We start from the raw sequence: 20,222 nt of genomic DNA, 5'->3' as shown, positions 1-20,222 counted from the left end.
AAAGCGATGTCGTATTTTATTGTGCCATGTTAGCATTTAACTGTACATGTCAGCACTATTAAAGAGATATGTGACATATAATTCTCTTATATTTGGGTAATTAGGGATTTTGTGGCTAATAAACTAAAATTAAACCTAACCCTCTAATATATATTAAATGACCAAGACATTGGCGGTCGTAATCTTTTTTAGCTTCCATCCCAAAGCGATGTCGTATTTTATTGTGCCATGTTAGCATTTAACTGTACATGTCAGCACTATGTTAACGATCGTCCAATTAGAGACCAACAAATATTTACATTTTGCAACTTAAAGGAATTTATTTAGTTATTTTAAAAAATTAAAAAACAGAAACACTTTAAAAATTTTAAAGATCATTTTGGACATTACCTCTAATTATATATATATATTCTCTCTTTTATTTTTATATTTACTTCTCTTCTCTATTTATTTATTTTACGACACTTAATATTATTAGAAAATTCAAAAGCAAATTCTATAAAAAGTTACTGCATGAAAAAGAATATGATCACATTTATTCATCCTGCTATCTACACATTGACCCCTATGACACACATTCACCGCCCACATCAACCCGCTATTTATTTACATAAACTTGTATCCTTCTTTTTTTTCATCATGCTGGGAAGGAACGTCTTCTTCCCAGAGCCTCCTCAATGCAAGCTCTACCGAACGCAAGTAAAAAATAATGACTGGTCCTTCATTTGCAATTTCTATATCTGCAGAGAGCTCGCCTTTTATTTCCTCATTTTGCTCCTCTGCTTTGCTGATATCTGATGGACCTTCCGGTTGCACTTTCAGTCTTTGGATTACTTCTTCTGAAGTGCCACCAGCCTCAAAAGCAGCAACCACTGCAAACACAAAGCAATATCATCCAATCACCACCACAGTTTCTTTCAAATATCTTGGTTACATTTTCTGGTTGTGCAGCACTGCTCTAAATTAAACTAAATAAGATTTGTACCTCTTGATCTTTCAAAACCCATTTGTACAGCTTTTTCAATTGCAAAATCTGTTGCTTGTTTCTGTCTCTCTCTTTTCATGGACTCAATATCAGCCTTCATTCATGGCGGTGAGAGTCAGTAGAAATATATTTTAGTAATACGAATTTGTTAACACATAATACTAATAGTAACCTGTAAAGTAGAAATAGTTTCTGGATTTTTTAAATCATCCAATGCTTTCTGCTTATCATTTTCATTTCTTTTAAGGGCTTCAGCCGCAAGCTCCTCGTCAACCCTGCTATATTTAGCAGTATCAAATAGGACAAATATACTATTAGCTAGTGGACAAACCTGCCAAAATACAAATGTGCAATGATAATTATAAATTATATGCAACATAGCTGTTTTGGGCTTGGATCCGAGATCTCGTCCCAATACTCGGTTAACACATCTCCTCTAAGCAAGGAATAAATATTTCTTGAACTCAATAATTTTGCTCCACAGGAGAAGCTAGAGTCCATCATTCATCCTGTCCATGTTTAGGTAGGTTAGAATCTTGAACTGTTGTTCTGATCAATAACCAATTGAACATAAATAGCTACTGAAAAGTTCTTGATATATATTATGCACTAGATATTTTGGTTTAAATTACAAGAATAACTGCTTCACATGTTACCAGATACCAGAGTACCAACAATACATTTACAAATCATACTCGCCCAAAGGAAACCAATGCTTTCAATCTCTTTATATTCACAACTTTATTTGAAGGTGTCAACCCGTACAGCTTTCCCTCTCTGACGAAGGAAGCTATCAAGAAACATAGAAATACCTTCAAATTAGAAATTAATAAATACTAAGTGACACCCACCAAAATTTCTTTCTTCTCTGGCTATCATCATTGCATTTTTGCACTTCCTTTATTTCTTCCTCAATAAGGAAGTCAATGGCAACCCCCACATCTCCATTACACATTTTCAGTGCTCTATTTGCTTCCTTTTGGGTGAAGCCAAACCTTGCATCATCAAAGCTCATAAGAAGCATTATGGGGTCAACCGGGCCTTGATGCTGCCATAAAACGAAACATTGTTTTACAAGAAGAAATAAAAGGTATTTGACTAGCTCTTTCTCCCCTTATTTAAAAGAGAACACAGTGGTGTTTATATTAATCAATTACATCACACATGATAATTCCAGATGTAGAATTCTTAATGCTACTGACGGTTGAGCTTCAACTGGTCTTTGTGATAGGAGTTCGGGAGAAGTAGGCTTTAAGCATTATAAATCGAAGAGGTGAGTATCTTTTTCTATTACATTAACCTTCAAAATCATAAATTGGGCCCAGTTTGCTTATAACTCAATTCCCCCTTTTCCAGTCAGTACAAGTAATGCCGTGATCAACAAGTTAATGTTGAAGTTTTTCCAGACATGATTATTTCAATATGTTATAGACAAACCTGGATAAATTTTACTTTTGCAGAAAGTAATGCTTTTCTTGATTTCTCTATCTGGCCACTATGATATGCCACAACCCCTTCAAGCAAATCTAGTCTCAAATGCCTATTTACAGAGTACCTTAAATTAATCTCATTTTATAATTTCTAAGGAAAAAGAAGTTGGAAGATATACATAAGCAACTCACAGTTTTTCTAGTAGTCTGCGGCAAACAGATTTCTTCACTTGATCGCGTTCAATTCCTGTCCTAGCTATCTCAAGATGCTTTCCTGCATCCGAGAGCAACCTGATGTCTCCTTTCATAAAGTAGCACCACACCATGTTTATGTGCAGAATCGGAACAATATAAATAAGCTGAGATGACAGAGACAGGAAGGATTTCCAATTCAGAATGAGAATATGTAGAGGGAAATACTTAAAAAGAATCAATGGGAAATAATTACACAGTGATGTTAAACAATGTTTCCATGGTAATATATTAAAAGTTGTTAATCATTTTGCTTCAAATGAAACCCCATCTACTCAATCTTTAATGATTGAAAGTTTTATTATAAATGCATATCTGCAACAAACTCACTGATCTGGTGTCCACAAAGTACAATCTAATGTCAATAATGCAGTTAAAAAGTGACACAAAAATCGCACTATGTCATGGCTTGTCTTAAATGATAACTGGCAACTGAATTCTTTTATTTTCTCAATATATACTGGGTCACTCACCTTAATGAGATTTGGATCACAAATTGAGAATGCCTCCTACATAATAAAATAAGTCTTCAATGACGGAGTTAATTGTATTGGGTAAACAACAAAAAGAAAAGAGAAAAGAAGTAAATGATTGAGTTAATATCTTTCAGGAAAAAGAAAAGTAACTTATTTCAACTGAGACGCCAATTTTTGCAGCTCCATAATAAATTCAACCATATTAATCAAAGAATCAATGGCGTTAAAATTTAAAAGTTCTATGCTACATATCAAATAAAGATTGCATTTTGTTCAGAAACTTCTTAGCCTATAACCTATATCTTAATGAAGGCAGATAATAAGAGAAGACAATACTTATGCGAAAATGTGCACTATGCCAATTTTGAAAACACATTTGTAACCAATATACTGCTCTTGTTCATCAGGAACTGACCTCTCCTAAGCTAAGCGCTTCTACTGCACTATTGTAAAGTTCACATCCAATAAGCCTCACCGCTATTGCATGAAGCCTCACTCCCATCATTACTGCCCTGCCATATGAGAGCTTTAAGTACATAAATGGTGGAGAAAGAATATGGGCTTTAACACCCGACATTTTCAAACAATTCATTATAGAAAGATGAAAATTCCCAAGATTAAATACCTATGCTCCATCTCAGAACTTATATGCACTAACTCTCCACTTTGATCTTCAGCGTCTCTGTTGAAGTCCTCAACAGGTATTAAACATGGATGCTTTTCCGCCATCACAATTGCAGCTGCCCTGTATTTTGCATAATATATTAGAATCATTTAGCATTCATTAGAATCATTTAGCACATCTGAATATTTATTATAAGATATTATGTTTTTATTATTTCGATTCTCTTAGCACCTATAAATCCCCTTATCTATTGTATTATCTTACACAACTTGAATATACACAAATCTTTTCTCTGCTGCTCTCTCTTACCTTTTTAACAGCATCAAACGCAGCTAAGCTTCGGAAAAATAGTAATGCATTCAATGTAAAATAATAGATGAAAGTTGATTTGCTCAACAAGACAAACACCAAGAGATTGATCATTGCAGTTGGTGCAGAAGAAACATCACTGGAAATGCAGAGATGCTTCTCATTGTTTATGAATAATTAGACATCATGGATTAGCTTGAAATATTAACAGCTCACTCAATTGCACAATTAGAATTGTGATAAAAGAAAGTATATTCTAACTTGTATACAGCATATTGATTAATGGTAATGCTATGGAGACAAAAAAAAAATCCAAAACTTGCTTTATTTAGAATTTATTAATTGTAACGACAATTAATAAATGCTAAATAAGCCAAGTTTGAGCTGTTTTGGCTGATTTTTTATTGTCTCCCAAACATGTCAAAGTTCCCGCTAAGACCACACATCCAACAATCAAGCGTTTGTCTTTACGATGAATCAAAATTAGATTGACAAGAAAAGAAACATTGTTATTCAGAAAATGTACTACATACTTTTTTTAAACCCTTATTCCTCAATGGTGATTGACAATCCAGAAACCAGGTGTACAAACAACAACTGTCAAAGATTCTCACATTACACAAGCTCAAGCACCAGTTTTGATTAGCTGTCGTAACACATTATCTGCATTATGTGCCCAAAAAAGGAAAGAAAGAAAGAGGTAACAACACTGGGAGTCATGCACTTTTGATTAAGTTTATCAAAAGGTCTCTGCTCATTGCCTTGATCCATATTTCTCAGTTCTCACAAACAATTTGATAATGCATCATAGAAAATTTTTGGAACAAGGCTTGTATCCACCACAGTATTTAGTGATAGTCATATGACATCATAACAAGTAGCTTTACATATAGGATAAGAGGGAAAACAAAAGAAACCTATGTTCCAAAGCAAGAATTCATGCAGAGCAAAGAGGGGTTTCATAAATGTGGGACTCCCATTGAAGCAAAAAATTCAGTAATGAACAAGTTGGTTTCCTTGCAGGATAAAAAAGTGGTATTCTTTGATTTTCTTGGTTCAGAGCTATTGTCTCCAGCAATGATTTTAATAAGGTTGATTTCTCTAACGGTGGTGTCGGTATCTAAAAGGAAATCATGATCAATTAATAAAATTTATCCAGCCTAGAAAATCGGACAGAAGGCATTCAATTTTAGATTTTAACCCGCACCGAAAAGCTTCGTGTTCCTCTATTTTGCCGGTGATAGAATTAATAAAGCTTTAATTATTGCTCTTTCAATCAAACCATACAACACAAGAAAATAAAATAAAATAGTTCAATTCCTTTCATCCTAATGAGGGATTCTTTTCCGATGCCAGCTGCACCTCAACTCTCAAGAATCATCCTTCCATCCTAACATTGAGTTAAAATCTTCCATGTCTACATTAGTCATCAAGATGGGCACGAAATGCCTAACATTGAGTTTGAAAATATCTATTTGGTAACAAGAGAGAAGACATGCGCAACTCTTAGGAGTAATCAAGAGTCGGAAAATCCCTAAACTTCTGAACAAAACAATTAAAGAAGAAGAAGACATGATTGTGAGGGGTACCTGATTTCCTCAAGCCTACTAAAAAGTTCTTCTTCTCTTCTGAATGCGTCGCTTTCTTGAGGAGAGATGCGAGAGGCGAAGATCTTAGAGTTGATCTTGACGCCCAGACTGGCCAAGTTTCTAACGTGGCCGGCATCGGCATCGTAGTCCTTGAGGACCATGCCGGCGAATGTGAGGTTGATGCAGTCAGGGGAGCAGTTGGCGCGCATGGCCACCTCTTCCCGGAGCTTTGGTACGGTCCAGGCGTCGACGGTGACGTCTTCCAGAACCCCCGACCAGGTCCCTCTAATCTTCAGTCTCGCCATCCCAAAAAACTTCAATCTGAAGGGGTTTTTGAGCAACGGGGATGATGATTCCTTGTTTACTTTTCTTATGCTTGGTGTTTACTGGGAGAGAATATCGGTTACTTGAAGGTGTACTCCCAAGCTCGTAACTTTTTTTCTGTGAAAATTTCCCGCGCAAACTGCAAGCATGAGATGTCGTTTGGTTAGTTGGTTTACTACCGACTTAACCGTATTCTTACTTTTTACTACCACCTTTTTTCAAAGGCTTAAAATTAGCTAAGCACTTGATAGCAGATTATGAGTGTTGATCGAAAAAGTATTTTCTACAAGAGTGGGTCAAATCAAAATAAGCTAAGTATGGTGTTTCAAGAAGACAGGCGTGGGTTTGAAGTTAAAGGTAATCGGTGCTGGTGTGGATTTCGATTGTGTTGTCAATCGAATAAGCTAAATCGAATAGAAGATTTTATTCGAAGGGATGAATAAGGCTTTCGAAAGAATTGATCGATCAGCAGTAAAAGTGGGAAGTTAATGACTTTAATTACACGAAGAGTTCATGGAGAATAGCTACAATCATGCAGCGGGAACGGTTAGCAAGACTGCGCTTCAGAATTTGAAATGCCATATTTAATTATAATTAATTGTAAATTAATGAACAGTTATGTAAGATTAGCCTATAAATACTAGGAGTTCATAGTGAATGGGAGTTGGAACTTTTACTCAAAAAAACACTCTAGCACTCTCACATCCCAGCAAATCCCTGCAATCAAGTTTTCTTTTTCTGTAAGGTTCCTTCCACCTTCTTCTTTCTTTTAATTTCAATTTTATTTGTAAACTTCATATTTCACTTAATCATATTCACTAAGTGTTATTTACATTCTTTATCCTCGCTGTTTAATTTATCTTTCAAAACTAAGTGTTATTCACTAAGTGTTATTTACTAAGTGATATTTTATTTTTATTGTCAAAACTTGTCTAATCGAAGACGCTTTAATGCACTTTTAGAATCGAACCACCATCGATTTGCTAAAAATCGACAAAACAATGACCAGTAGTCAATAGATGATGATGATGATGATGATGATGATGATGATAAGAACAACAAGACTAGTGTGTGTCTATATATATAGCTATTAAAATCGGTTATTAATATATCTCTGTATAAATATATATCTAATTTAATTTATTTTTAATAATTTTTTTATTTTTTGATATATATTTTATATTAATAACTAATTTTAATATATATATATAGTATAAAATTAGGTGAATATTATCCAATTCTCTCTAAAATAACATGTAATTTACCTTTTATGACGTGTCAATTTTTTATTAGTTGATATTTTAATTTAATTACTAATTATATTAGTAATTTAATATAAATTACTTAAATTTAACTAAAATTAATATTTTAACTATAATAAAGACTATTTATGATTAAATTATTATTTAAAATAGATCATGATATAATTTTTAAAATATTAATATAGAAACTCTTCTGTAAATCTTTTTCGCCGAAGAAAAAACACTGTTAGGAATAATATCGATAAAAGAAATTATTGAAGAACTATTACAAATTTATTAACTTAAACATTGGTTCTAATTAACAATTAATTAGGTTATATAGCTAGAACAAATTAAAGCATAGAAAACCCATCTCAGCACGAAGGTATTTTAGGTACAGTTTCAGAGACTTTTCAAGGTTTCGATTTGATAAAAGAAACAGTGGCCAAATAAAAAAAGAAAGATCATTCTTAAGGAAAGAAATAATTCATCCTTCATATGTATAAAAAATTGTTATTATAATAACATTTGGTACAATATCATATTTAAAAGTACATCTCCTTTCAATTTGATAATTTTATAACAGTAAGTGTAAGTTCTAATTTTTGCAACAATAAAAATTCATTATTGCAAATGATGTTAAAATGGAGTAAAACTCATGAGAAAGAGATAAATTTTAAGTTATTAGTATAATAAATTAAAATATCAACAATAAAAAATTAACATATTAAAAATGATAAATTACATGTTATTTTAGAGAGGGATGGATAGAATTCACCATAAAATTAACATATATTATATATATATATATATTAGTATAATAAATTAAAATATCAACAATAAAAAATTAACATATTAGAGATGGTAAATTACATGTAATTTTACAGAAGGTTGGATAGAATTCACCATTTTATATATATATATATATATATATTAGCCTTGTATGTACCCTCTACTCAAGCCACACACATGTAAATATTTTTATTAATTTTATAAGGAGACTTTGCCATATAGAAGTAGAAGTGATGATATACTTTAATATTATAATTTTTTGTGTTTTTTAAAACTGTGAAAAGTACACAAATGGGAGGGTCCGATTTCTGAACTTCAAATTTTTAAATTTTTTTTTAACACAAATCGGATGATCCGATTTGTGTACCTCTCAGAAATTGGACGGTCCAATTTATGTACCTCTACAAATCGGACGGTCCGATTTGTGTACTTCTAGAAATCGGACGATCCGATTTTTATACCTCTAATAAATCGGACGGTTCAATTTTTACTTCTCTAGTTAAACGATTTCACATTTGAGTATAACACCCCAACAATCCACATTTTAAAAAAACACCACTACTACTCCAATATTAAAAATAAAAAGTTCTACATACAACTTCAAATCATTCAATTGAAGCAATAGTCACACGGTAAAGGTGGCAGCGTTTTATCTCCTTAAATTTTAATTAAGAATTTAACTAATATATATTTTTAGGACATATTATAAATTTATTATTAGTAAAAAATTTTAAATATTTTTTTTAATAAATATAAAATAAATATATTAAAAAATTAAAATTTTTATATTTTTAATAATATTTTTTATTTTTTAATTTTAATATATATCTTTAAAATATATGATAGATAAATCTTTTAATTAATTTTATAAGGTAATGTTGATTATTGATCGCTGTCATTTGATTTTTATATTGAAGAAGTAGATTAAAAAGTACTTATTCTTTGGATTCAAGCACTTTTTTTTTTCTTAATTTGCCTTTTTCTTTCTCTCTCTTTCTCTTTTTAAATTTATAAAAAATCAGGTACAGTTAATTTTATATAAAGTTGATAGTTAAAGATCATTAAATAAATTGACTAATTTGACTAAATTTTTATCTACTTTATGTAAAATTTACGTAAAATTAACTGCACATAAATTTCCTCCTTTTAAATTACTTATTTTATCTTCTTCTCATATTATTCAACCATTCTATAATATAATTATTTTTTTCTCTTTTTTTAGATATTATATTGGATATATATTAAAAATTAATTATTAAATTAATTACATATATTTTATACATATATAAAATTATTAATTTATCCTTTTTCTCTCACCATCATCTATCATATTTTTCTCATCCTTCATCCATTACACTCTGTTCACCTTTTCTGTCATCCCCACCTCCACTACAGTCTACAGGCACTACTACTACAACCCCAATTTTCATTTCACTCGCTACTACTCCTAAGTCTCCGTTATTGCACACGACACTACAGCAATCACACCCCACAAATCCTAAACCAATCTCTCATACTCCATTCAACATTCACAACGCTTTCATTCTCCACACAAGCTCTTACTCTATCGTTCGTCATTAATCGTGTCCGGACATCAGCCATCTGCATTCACCAAGTCTCGAAATCCACCGTCCATGATTCATCGCGCCTTAAGGTCTACCATCTCTTGTCTTCTCGAGCATCGCTACCTTCGACTGGCCAATGTCACGACTGACCCATCTTCTATTTCTTTGAGTTTTGTGTTGTTGTTCTCTTTTTTAATCCTCCTCTTCATGGTATCATTTTTTGCTTTTATATTTTTTGTTTTTTTTTCTTGGTATTCTTGTGTTTTTTGAAAGTTTCACAATATCAGTTCTAATTTAAGATGAATATTTCCTAAATGGTGGTGATGAAGATGCTAGTGATATTAGTAGGTGAAGATGGTAGAATGGAGTGGTGGAAGAGAGATGGAATAGGGCAAAAGAAAGAGGTGGTTTGGTATTAACGGTGGTAACGATGATGCAGTGGATGATGTTGGGTGCGCACCTGGGTGGTGGCAATGGAATGCAATTAGGGAAAAGAAAGATTTAATTACTCTTTCAATCTCTATATTTTTTTTAATTTTCATTAGATTTCTATACTTTTTCTTTTCAATTAAATTCTTATTTCATATCAGATTTTGTAATTAAATCCTTATTAATAGAAAACATTAAAAAAACGTTTATAAAATATAAATTTACTGATTTACTCATATCCTCTACTATCTACCCTCTTCCATCCTCACCACCCTCACCATTCCCCCATCTACCATCTCCTCACCTTCCTCTTCACCATCCTCTACCAACAAGCTCCTTTTCTTTCATAGTAAAATTTTTGCCATAATTAACACAAATTCAGAACCAAAATTTATACCATAGTCAACTTTTAACATAATAAAAAAAAAAGCAAAACACATAATCAGAACTCAAGTTAGAATTTTTTAACATAATAAAAAAATAGCATAATCAGTGAACAGAAATAAAACCAATTCAAAAACAGAAGTAGTAGAATGAAACATAAACAAAAGTAAGATGAAGTGTTGAATTCGATTCTCCTGGAATCTGAATCGAGACTTATAGGTCCAATAGCATCGGTCCAAGCCGCAAGAAAGCTGACACCAGGAGATTTTGTAGTAGGGTTTGCGGTAGATGGGATGTGGGATTTGATCATGTTGCATTCATCTGAGTCCACGGTGCATGTCAGGATGAGGTGAGCGTCGTTAACAAGACCTTCACTGTTGGAGATTCCATTTGTGAGGATCATTCCAACTCCACCAGCTTTTTTCACTACCAAACCCTTGGCAATCCTAGGGCTACTTTTCCGATCGCAAACCACGATTTTGCCTCTCACTAATCTCGGATTCAATGAATTTTTTATGCAGAGTGAATCAGATAGAACACCAAATTTTTCAGGATACACTACTTGGTACATTTTTCCCTTCAATGGAGCTCTAGCACAGAGCAAAACTCCGAAAAATATCTTTTTGTTGTCAAAATTCACCATTTATGCTATTGTTCATACCCTGGCCCAACGATTAAGGCCCAGGGTCCAAGTAAAAAGGCCCAACCCAAAGGGTTGAACCTCACCCAGCACCAAAACAGCTGCTACAAAGTCGGTTCGCGCCACGACTTGCTCTAAGGAAGTCGAGAACGAGGGTTAGCTGGCAGATAAGCACTCATTTGAATGAGTAACTGCCCCTAGAATCTCTCTAACCACTTCCACGAGCCATATCTTAACTTCCCTAAGATAAAGGGACGGTTAACACCCTAGAAAAGTGGCACTACTCCAACGGTGGTTATTGGTTCACCACTATAAATACACTGACACTTCTCAGGTATCTCTAAGTTCCAATACATTCTAAACCTGCTGATACCCTTGCTGACTTAGGCATCGGAGTGTCCTTGCAGGTACCACCCCCCATTCATTCATACTCGCAAGTCGGACGGAGGCCCCCGAGACACAGACTCTTTCAAAGGCTTCCTCCCTCAGACGATTGGGCCAACCAACGCCATCCAGCCCATTAATCTCCGGTTACCCATCGTAACATTGGCGCCGTTGCCGGGGACCCGAGAGATCAACCAGTGATGGCAGAGAGATCCCCTGAAGAGGGTCATGTAGAGACAGATTCTGAACAAGAGAATCTGAACACCGGAAACAATGAGGCAGACTTGACCCTTCACCAGGAAGCCAATGACCAACACAGGGAAGGCACCTCCGGAATAAAAAATCCGAAGGTGAATTCTTCAGAAGGACGCGAATCAGAGAAAGAGGGACCATCCCATGCAACTGAGCTCATGGGGTTAGTCCACAGTCGCCTCGAACAGTTAGAACAGGAACGGGAGCGACAAAAGGAAACTGAAAAGAACCTAAAAGAGGAGATGAAGCGACGAAAATAGTTAGAAAAAAAACTCTTAAAGTTAGAATCCTCCCTCAAAGGTCAGAACTCCCGTGACTATAGAGAAGAGTCGCCCTTAGGGGGGAAGATCCTTTCAGTGAGGACATAATGAGGGCAAAAGTTCCGAGAAACTTTAGAAGCCTCGATATGGACCTCTACGACGGAACCACTGATCCGAAGCATCATTTGAGCAATTTTAAAAGTCGGATGTATCTGGCTGACGCTTCTGATGCTACGCGATGCAAAGCTTTCCCGACAACCTTGTCGAAAGCAGCAATGAAATGGTTCGACAGCCTCCCCCCGAGGTCGGTTACCAGTTTTGAAGACCTCTCAAGGAAGTTCTTGATGAGGTTCTCTATACAGAAAGACAAAGTAAAACATGCACCAAGCCTCCTGGGAATAAAACAGGAGGTCGGAGAATCCTTACGAGCCTATATGGAAAGGTTCAACAAAGCATGTTTAGAGATTCAAGACCTACCCACAGAGGCAGTCATAATGGGGTTAGTCAATGGGCTCAGAGAAGGTCTCTTCTCACAGTCCATATCCAAAAGACACCCCATCTCTCTAAGTGATGTACAGGAAAGAGCTGAAAAGTACATCAATATGGAGGAAAATGCTAAGCTGAGAGACCTGAGTTGGCGACCTGGGCACCCTCCCGCAACAAAAGAGAGGGAGAGGGAAACCAAGAAGAAGGAAGAACTCGGTCTCGATAGACCAAGAAAATATCACTCTTATACTCCTCTGAAAGTTTCTATAGTGGATGTATACAGAGAGATTTGTAACACCGAAAGGCTGCCACCCCCTAGACCCATTAAAAATAAAATGGGGGGGGGGGGAGCCGCAGCGACTACTGTGAGTACCATAAAATATATGGTCACTCCACAAATGACTGTTACGACCTCAAAAATGTGATAGAAAAGCTGGCTAGAGAAGGTCGGCTTGACAGATATCTCATAGAAAGGTCGGACAGTCATGGGAAGAGAAAGTGAGATGATATGGATAGAAGAGACCCACCACCACAGACCCCGGAGAGACATATCCATATGATCTCAGGAGGGTTCGCGGGAGGGGGACTTACCAAATCCTCTCGCAAAAGACATCTCAAGAGAGTCTACCAGGTCGGAGGAGAGTCATCCGACCTCCCCACCATTTCATTCACAAAAGAAGATGGGCAAGGAATAATCCCTGGACACGATGATCCAGTGGTAATAACTATGATCCTAGCAAATGCCCATCTCCACAGAACCCTAGTAGACCAAGGAAGCTTAGCGGACATTCTTTTCAAGCCCGCTTTCGACAAACTAGGGTTGGATAAGAAAGAATTAAGAGCCTACCCCGACACCTTATACGGACTAGGCGACACGCCAATAAAGCCACTAGGATTTTTGCCCCTCCACACCACTTTTGGAAAAGGGGAAAAATCAAAAACTCTGAGCATAGACTTCATAGTCATCGATGTAGGGTCAGCATATAACGCTTTAATCGGCAGAGCTACCCTTAATCGACTTGGAGCAGTGGTATCCGCTCCTCACCTTTGTATGAAATTCCCGACCTTAGCGGGGATAGCAACGGTAAGGGGAGATCAGAAATTGGCAAGGAAGTGCTACAATGAAAGCCTAAACCTGAGAGGAAAAGGCAGAGAAGTTCACACAATAGAGCTCGGAGGCGCAAGGGCCAAAGAGAAGCTGCGTCCACAACCGGGAGGAAAAATCGAGGAGATATAGGTCGGCGAAGAGGAGGGAAAAAATACTCACATAGGGGACAACCTAGGGGAAACCCTAAAACAAGGGTTGACTAAGCTCCTAAGAGATAACTCCGATCTCTTCGCCTGGAAGGCCTCCGACATGCCTGGGATAGACCCCGAGCTCATGTCCCATAAGCTCTCGGTTTACCCGGAGTCCCGACCTGTACAACAAAGAAGACGCAAGCTCGGCCCAGAACGAGCCCTAATAGTAGAAGAGCAAGTACAAGCGCTCTTAGAAGCCGACTTCATTAGAGAAGTCAAGTACCCAACATGGCTAGCTAATGTAGTGCTAGTCAAAAAACAAAATGGTAAATGGAGAATGTGTGTCGACTATACCGACTTAAATAAGGCCTGTCCCAAGGACCCTTATCCACTGCCAAGTATTGACACCCTGGTAGACTCCAGCTCGGGGTATCAATACTTGTCATTCATGGACGCCTACTCAGGGTATAACCAAATCCCGATGTACGAGCCAGACCAGGAGAAAACATCATTCATCACGCCCAGAGCTAATTTTTGCTACGTGGTCATGCCGTTTGGATTGAAAAACGCAGGAGCCACATACCAGAGGCTGATGAATGGGGTGTTTGCCTCTCACCTTGGGAGCCTAATGGAAGTATACGTCGACGACATGCTAGTAAAGACCAAAAAAGAAGTCAACCTCTTGGCAGACCTCTCACAAGTCTTCGACACCATAAGGTTACATGGGATGAGATTAAATCCCGCAAAGTGTGCCTTCGCGGTAGAGGCAGGAAAATTCCTAGGGTTTATGCTAACACAAAGAGGGATTGAAGCTAATCCCGACAAGTGTAGAGCTATCCTGGAGATGAAAAGCCCGACTTGCTTAAGAGAGGTCCAGCAGCTGAATGGCCGACTTGCAGCCCTCTCCAGATTCTTGGCAGGATCAGCACTAAAATCCCTTCCACTGTTCTCTTTATTGAGAAAGGGATGTCAATTTGAATGGACTCCTGAATGCGAGGAGACGTTCCAGGAGTTCAAAAGATTCTTGAGCCAACCTCCTATTCTGACCCGACCTGTAGCTGGAGAAGACCTCGTCCTATACTTATCTGTAGCAGACAAGGCCGTCTCATCGGCCCTGATAAGAGAAGACGAGGCCGGTCAGCACCCTGTATATTTCATCAGTAAAGTCCTACAAGGCCCTGAGCTAAGGTACCACAAACTAGAGAAGTTCGCCTACTCCTTAGTAGTAGCCTCACGAAGACTACGGCCTTACTTTCAAGCTCACACAATAAGAGTCCGCACGAACCAACCCATGAAGCAAATCCTCCAAAAGACGGATGTTGCAGGGAGAATGGTTCAATGGGCAATTGAGCTCTCCGAGTTCGACTTGAAGAATGAAACTCGGACGACGATTAAAGCCCAGTGCCTCACCGACTTCATCGCAGAGTACGCAGGAGACCAAGAGGAAAAACCAACTACATGGGAACTCTATGTAGATGGATCCTCAAACAAAACAGGAAGTGGTGCAGGCATAATACTGGTGGATGAAAGAGGAACCCAGATAGAAGTTTCCCTCAAATTTGAATTCCCAGCTTCAAATAATCAGGCAGAGTATGAAGCCTTGATTGCTGGATTGAAGCTGGCGGAAGAAGTCGGTGCTACAAAAGTGATGATATACAGCGACTCGCAAGTAGTGACTTCCCAGATAAGTGGAGAGTATCAGGCAAAGGACCCAAATATGAAAAGTTACTTGGAAAAAATTTTGGAACACCTTGGGCGCTTTGCAGAAACCGAGGTCAAACACATAACTCGGGATCTAAATAGCAGAGCAGACGCTCTATCCAAGTTGGAAAGTACCAAGCCAGGAGGGAATAACAGAAGCCTGATCCAGGAAACTCTCCAGAAACCCTCCGTAGTAAAAGAAAAAGACAAGCAAGAGGTCCTTGAGGTAGTCGGATTAAACCTCGGATGGATGAACCCCTTGGTCGAATATATAAAATTCGACATCCTCCCCGAGGAGGAGAAAGAGGCTAAGAAGATCCGGAGGGAAGCACAACATTACACTTTGGTGAGAAATATCCTCTACAGAAGGGGGATATCAACACATTATTAAAGTGTGTACCGACCTCAAGAACCACCGAAGTGTTGGAAGAAATCCACAGTGGGATCTGCGGAAATCATCTCGGAGCAAGGTCACTAGCCAGGAAAGTGATCCGAACTGGATTCTACTGGCCGACCTTGCAGAAAGATGCCACGAAATTTGTGAAAAAGTGCCAACCATGCCAGATGCATGCAAATTTCCATGTGGCTCCCCCGGAGGAGCTCATCAGTATCACTTCTCCATGGCCTTTTGCAAAATGGGGAATGGATTTATTAGGTCCTTTCCCCCAGGTGCCAGGACAAGTCAGATACCTGATCGTGGGAATAGATTATTTCACAAAGTGGATAGAAGCAGAACCATTGGCCACCATCACCGCACAAAGAATTCGGAAGTTCCTCTACAAAAATATCATCACAAGGTATGGGATACCCCATTCCATTACTACAGATAATGGAACCCAATTCACCGACTCTACCTTTAGAAGCCTAGTAGCCAGTATGAAAATCAAACACCAGTTCACCTCGGTGGAACACCTGCAAGCCAACGGGCAAGCCGAAGCGGCCAACAAAGTCATACTGGCAGGACTGAAGAAAAGATTACAAGATGCAAAAGGAGCCTGGGCCGAAGAGCTCCCACAAGTGCTATGGGCCTACAGGACAACCCCCCAATCCGCCACTGGAGAAACACCCTTCCGACTAGTCTATGGCGTAGAAGCCATGATCCCAATAGAAGTCAATGAGCAAAGCCCAAGAGTGATTCTCCATGACGAAATCGGAAATATACAGGGACACAAAGAGGAGCTCGACTTGCTCCCCGAAGTCCGAGAAGAAGCTCATATAAGAGAAGCAGCGTTGAAACAAAGGATGGCTACAAGATACAACAAAAAAGTTATTCGAAGAGCATTCGCCCCGAACGACTTGGTATTGATCAGAAACGACATTGGAGTCAACAAATCAGGGGAAGAAAAACTCGCTGCAAATTGGAAGGGACCATACAAGATCAATGAAGTCTTAGGAAAAGGTTATTATAAAGTAACCGACCTGAACGGAACCGAGTTACCAAGGTCATGGCATGCTTGTAATATGAAAAGGTACTACAGCTAAAAGCGAACTCTACTCCCTGATGTACTCTTTTCCCAACTTCATGATTTTTTCCCAAAATCAAAGGGTTTTTTCTGGAGAATGGTTTTTAACGAGGCATCATAGTAGGGGCTAAGGGAAATAGATTGTCAAAAACCCTTAGTAGCAATGAAGTACCTCCCCAATTAATAAAGATCTTTTTTCCATCTTACAAATATCTCTTATAAATTCTCTTTTGTTGTTTTCTCTTCTTTTCGACGAAACGCACCGACTTAAGCTCGACAAAACGTGAAAGTTCCATGAACCGACCTAGATGGTCGTCAGGATAAAACGACGAGGTACAAGTCGGTGTAAAGAGGTTATATAAGTTGATCATGATAAACTCGGAAATATCCCGACTCATAAGTCGGAATGGGAAACCGAGTAAAACAAAAATGAATCACGAAAGTAGCCTAAGTCATAAAAGCTCAATGAAACGAAAATGAGTACTAGGAATAAAAAAAGAGAGATAGGAAAAAACCCAAGAAAAGGATTAAAAGGCTGTCCTAAAGACCCTTAAAACAAAAAGGGTCAGAAAAGCAGACAAGCCAAAGAAAAGGTTTTTTCAGAAAAGATCAAGGGGAATTCGAAAAAATCGCAATCAGAAAAGCATGCACGCATAAGGTAACTTAAACCCTTATCCAAAAAAGGGGTACTTATTTCTTAACTTAAACCCTTATTAAAAAGGGCATTATAAAGTGTTTTGTTTACGGCCTTAAAAGGCCAAAAAATTGTTCAAACACTAACAAAAACAAATAAAGAGTTTAAAAAAGAGGGGACCCACAGGCCAGGCCCCCAAATAGCCAACAAATCACTTTTTTGCAAGAGGAGTAGACAGATCACCACCACCAGAGGCAGGAGAAGCACCACCAGGACCGGGAAGAGAGGCATCCATAGGAGATGAAGAGGAAGTCGGAGGAACTGTAGAAGAACTCGGAGCGTCCTTAGAGCGAGGAGGGGACTCTATAATTCTCTGCCCCTGAGTCTTCAATTCTGACTCGGAAATAATCTCGGGGACAGGGGGATCCACAATGGCACCATCAATGACAACTTTATCAGGATCTAAAGGGAAAAGATCCAGGCCAGGAGCAATGACTCCGACCTGCTCCCTAAAGATCCTCCAAGCCTCCTCAGCACCATCAGCAATAAAGTCCTCCAACTCGGTATAGGCCCTCTGAGAATTCAGCAGCTTATTTTTCACAGACACAAGATCGTTAAATAAACTTTGGTAGTTGTCCTGTGCTGTCTTCCTCAAGCTCACCTCCATGTTGCATTGGGCTTGCAACATCCTCTCCTTTTTTCGGAGGCTATCCCTCTCCTCCTTCAACTTGGAGACTTCCTCCTTCAACTCCCTCTCCTGCTCTTGATATAAAAGAAGCCTTCCTTCCAGCTCCTCGACCCTCGAGGTCATCCCTAAAGAGCTGAGAGGAGCCTTCTCAAAAATATCTAAGAGTTTGCCATAAACCCCCGCCGCCTTGAGGCTCCCCTCAACCAGAGTGGTAAGGTGGCGCCGAACAGAAACATCATCCATGCTTATACGAGCATGGGGATAGATGTTCTTTCGGACGAATGCAAGAACATCCGCCTTAACCTCACCAGAAGAGCTAGACTCTAAAGTCTTGCGCTTCTTCTTCTCTGGCTCAGGAGAAGATCGGGCGGAGGGGGGCAGCTGAGAGAAAGCTGAAGAAGAGATCACAATAGGCTGAGAGGGAGTCCCAACGTTCCGAGGAGGAGGAGGAGGAGAGATAACCGCCCTGGCACCACCAGTCCTGGCGCGAGACCTTGCTTTAGCCTCCTGGACTCTCTGGTAAGACTCCTGAGCGTTTGTCTTCGTCATCTCTGGAAAAACAATAGATAATAAATTAAGACAAGTCGGAAAGGTCAATCAGACAAGTCGGTAATCTAACAAACAAATAAAAGCTACCTAGCTGTGCCTAGACAAAGGTCGGAGACCCCTGGAGAAACTTTTTAGTGTCTAAGTATGGGGCCCTCCCCCATACTTCTCGGAGGAACCCCACAATGGCCGCTTCTACCTCATCCAGGTCATCCAGACCATATTTCTCGCAGGGGGAGGCCTCTAGCCAGTACAAAGGGAAGCGGGGAGAAGAATTATCATCCAGAAAAAAGGGGTGGTGACCCTCTAGAGCTTGAACTTTGAAAAAGTAATTTTTAAAATCATGGAAGGATTCGTCAAAAAGGGTAAAAACTCTCCGACCCTGTATGGCCCGGAAAGATACCTACTGTTACTTATTGTTCAACCCACTGAAGGGTTTGGTCATGTGAAAGAGATAGAAAAAAATCTTCAAAGAGGTCGGAAACTCCAAAGCCTGGCTAATAAATTGATAAATTTTCAAAAAACTCCAAGAGTTGGGGTGAAGTTGGGTAGGAGCAACTCGACAGTGATGCAAAACTGACATCTCAAAGTCTGAAAAAGGAAGAAAAACACCTAAACGGGTGATCATACACTCATACATAAAGAAAAAATGAGGGGCCACCTCATTAACCCTCCCAAAGCAAACCCGGTCTTCAGGACCCGGGACCACCAACTCATACTTCGGCTCATCCTCCTCAGAAGTACAAATTCGGTGGTGAGTACGAAGGTTGGTGATAAACTCAGTATCGACTGAGGGTTCCTCTCCTAGGACCGTGACATCAACCCACTGAGAAAGAACGTCTACGGAAGCCATTTCTTTTTCTTAAAAAGGTAACAAAAACCTACAAGGGAAAAAGAAAAGGAAAATCAAAAACACGGTCTCTAAAGGGAGGGAATACGGAACTAAAGTCTACAAACCAACCTATCTAAAAAATAAAGGCATGCAAACAGAAAAGCATGTTACAAAAAGAACTAACCTTTATCTGAAATAAGGGTTGGAGGAAACGAAAGCCTTCGAAGATACAAGAACGCAGCACGAATGAATGAAGGAGGAATTTGAAAAATTGCAGAAACAAAACAATGAAAGAGAGGGAAAGTATTTATAAGTACGTTAGGGGCACAATGGTAAAAACGGGACAGTCATTAATGAAAATGCACCGTTACCAAGACCATCAATCCCTACGCACATCCCTAACGGACACGACACTTGATTAGACGTAACTGTCAGAACCAAAAGGTCACGAAAAGACACGTCGGTTTCAGAACATCACGTCGGTCCTCCAACAAGTCGGTTACAACCCCGAGTAGTATACTCGAACCCAAATCTTAAAGAGAAATTGGGCTCGAGTAGGGGCACTGTTCATACCCTGGCCCAACGATTAAGGCCCAGGGTCCAAGTAAAAAGGCCCAACCCAAAGAGTTGAGCCTCACCCAGCACCAAAACAGCTGCTACAAAGTCGGTTCGCGCCACGACTTGCTCTAAGGAAGT

At 38.6% G+C, this 20,222-nt stretch overlaps 1 protein-coding gene across 2 annotated transcripts; it reads right to left on the bottom strand.

The window, feature by feature from the left end:
- Positions 1-477: 477 nt before the first annotated feature.
- LOC107632798 (uncharacterized) lies at positions 478-6,314 on the bottom strand. 2 transcript variants are annotated; one of them, XM_021118556.2, is made up of 10 exons: positions 5,667-6,313; positions 3,769-3,888; positions 3,559-3,655; positions 3,141-3,176; positions 2,608-2,774; positions 2,423-2,525; positions 1,837-2,033; positions 1,158-1,494; positions 986-1,079; positions 478-872 (listed from the first exon to the last, which is right to left on the bottom strand). In XM_021118556.2, exons 1-8 carry the CDS (start codon positions 5,969-5,971, stop codon positions 1,476-1,478), a joined length of 1,044 nt encoding a protein of 347 aa, XP_020974215.1. In that variant the 5' UTR covers positions 5,972-6,313; the 3' UTR covers positions 478-872; positions 986-1,079; positions 1,158-1,475. The 2 variants fall into 2 exon arrangements, with proteins under 2 accessions (XP_020974215.1, XP_020974214.1); XM_021118555.2 differs by having other exon boundaries at positions 1,158-2,033; positions 5,667-6,314.
- Positions 6,315-20,222: the final 13,908 nt, after the last annotated feature.

Source organism: Arachis ipaensis, chromosome B3 (assembly GCF_059453495.1).
Source record: "Arachis ipaensis isolate K30076 ecotype BB chromosome B3, ASM5945349v1, whole genome shotgun sequence".
Lineage (NCBI taxonomy): Eukaryota > Viridiplantae > Streptophyta > Magnoliopsida > Fabales > Fabaceae > Arachis > Arachis ipaensis.
The sequence above is the reverse complement of the archived record's forward strand: the minus strand, read 5'-3'. Positions and strand labels throughout refer to the sequence as shown.

Bases quoted from the DNA above. Each gene is read 5' to 3' on its own strand.
- LOC107632798 (XM_021118555.2), bottom strand. From the start codon at position 5,971: ATGGCGAGACTGAAGATTAGAGGGACCTGGTCGGGGGTTCTGGAAGAC. The intron at 3,656-3,768 runs GTATTTAATCTT...CTCATATGGCAG, and splicing joins AGTTCTGAGATGGAGCATAG to GGCAGTAATGATGGGAGTGA. The intron at 2,526-2,607 runs GTGAGTTGCTTA...CTCTGTAAATAG, and splicing joins CGCAGACTACTAGAAAAACT to GCATTTGAGACTAGATTTGC.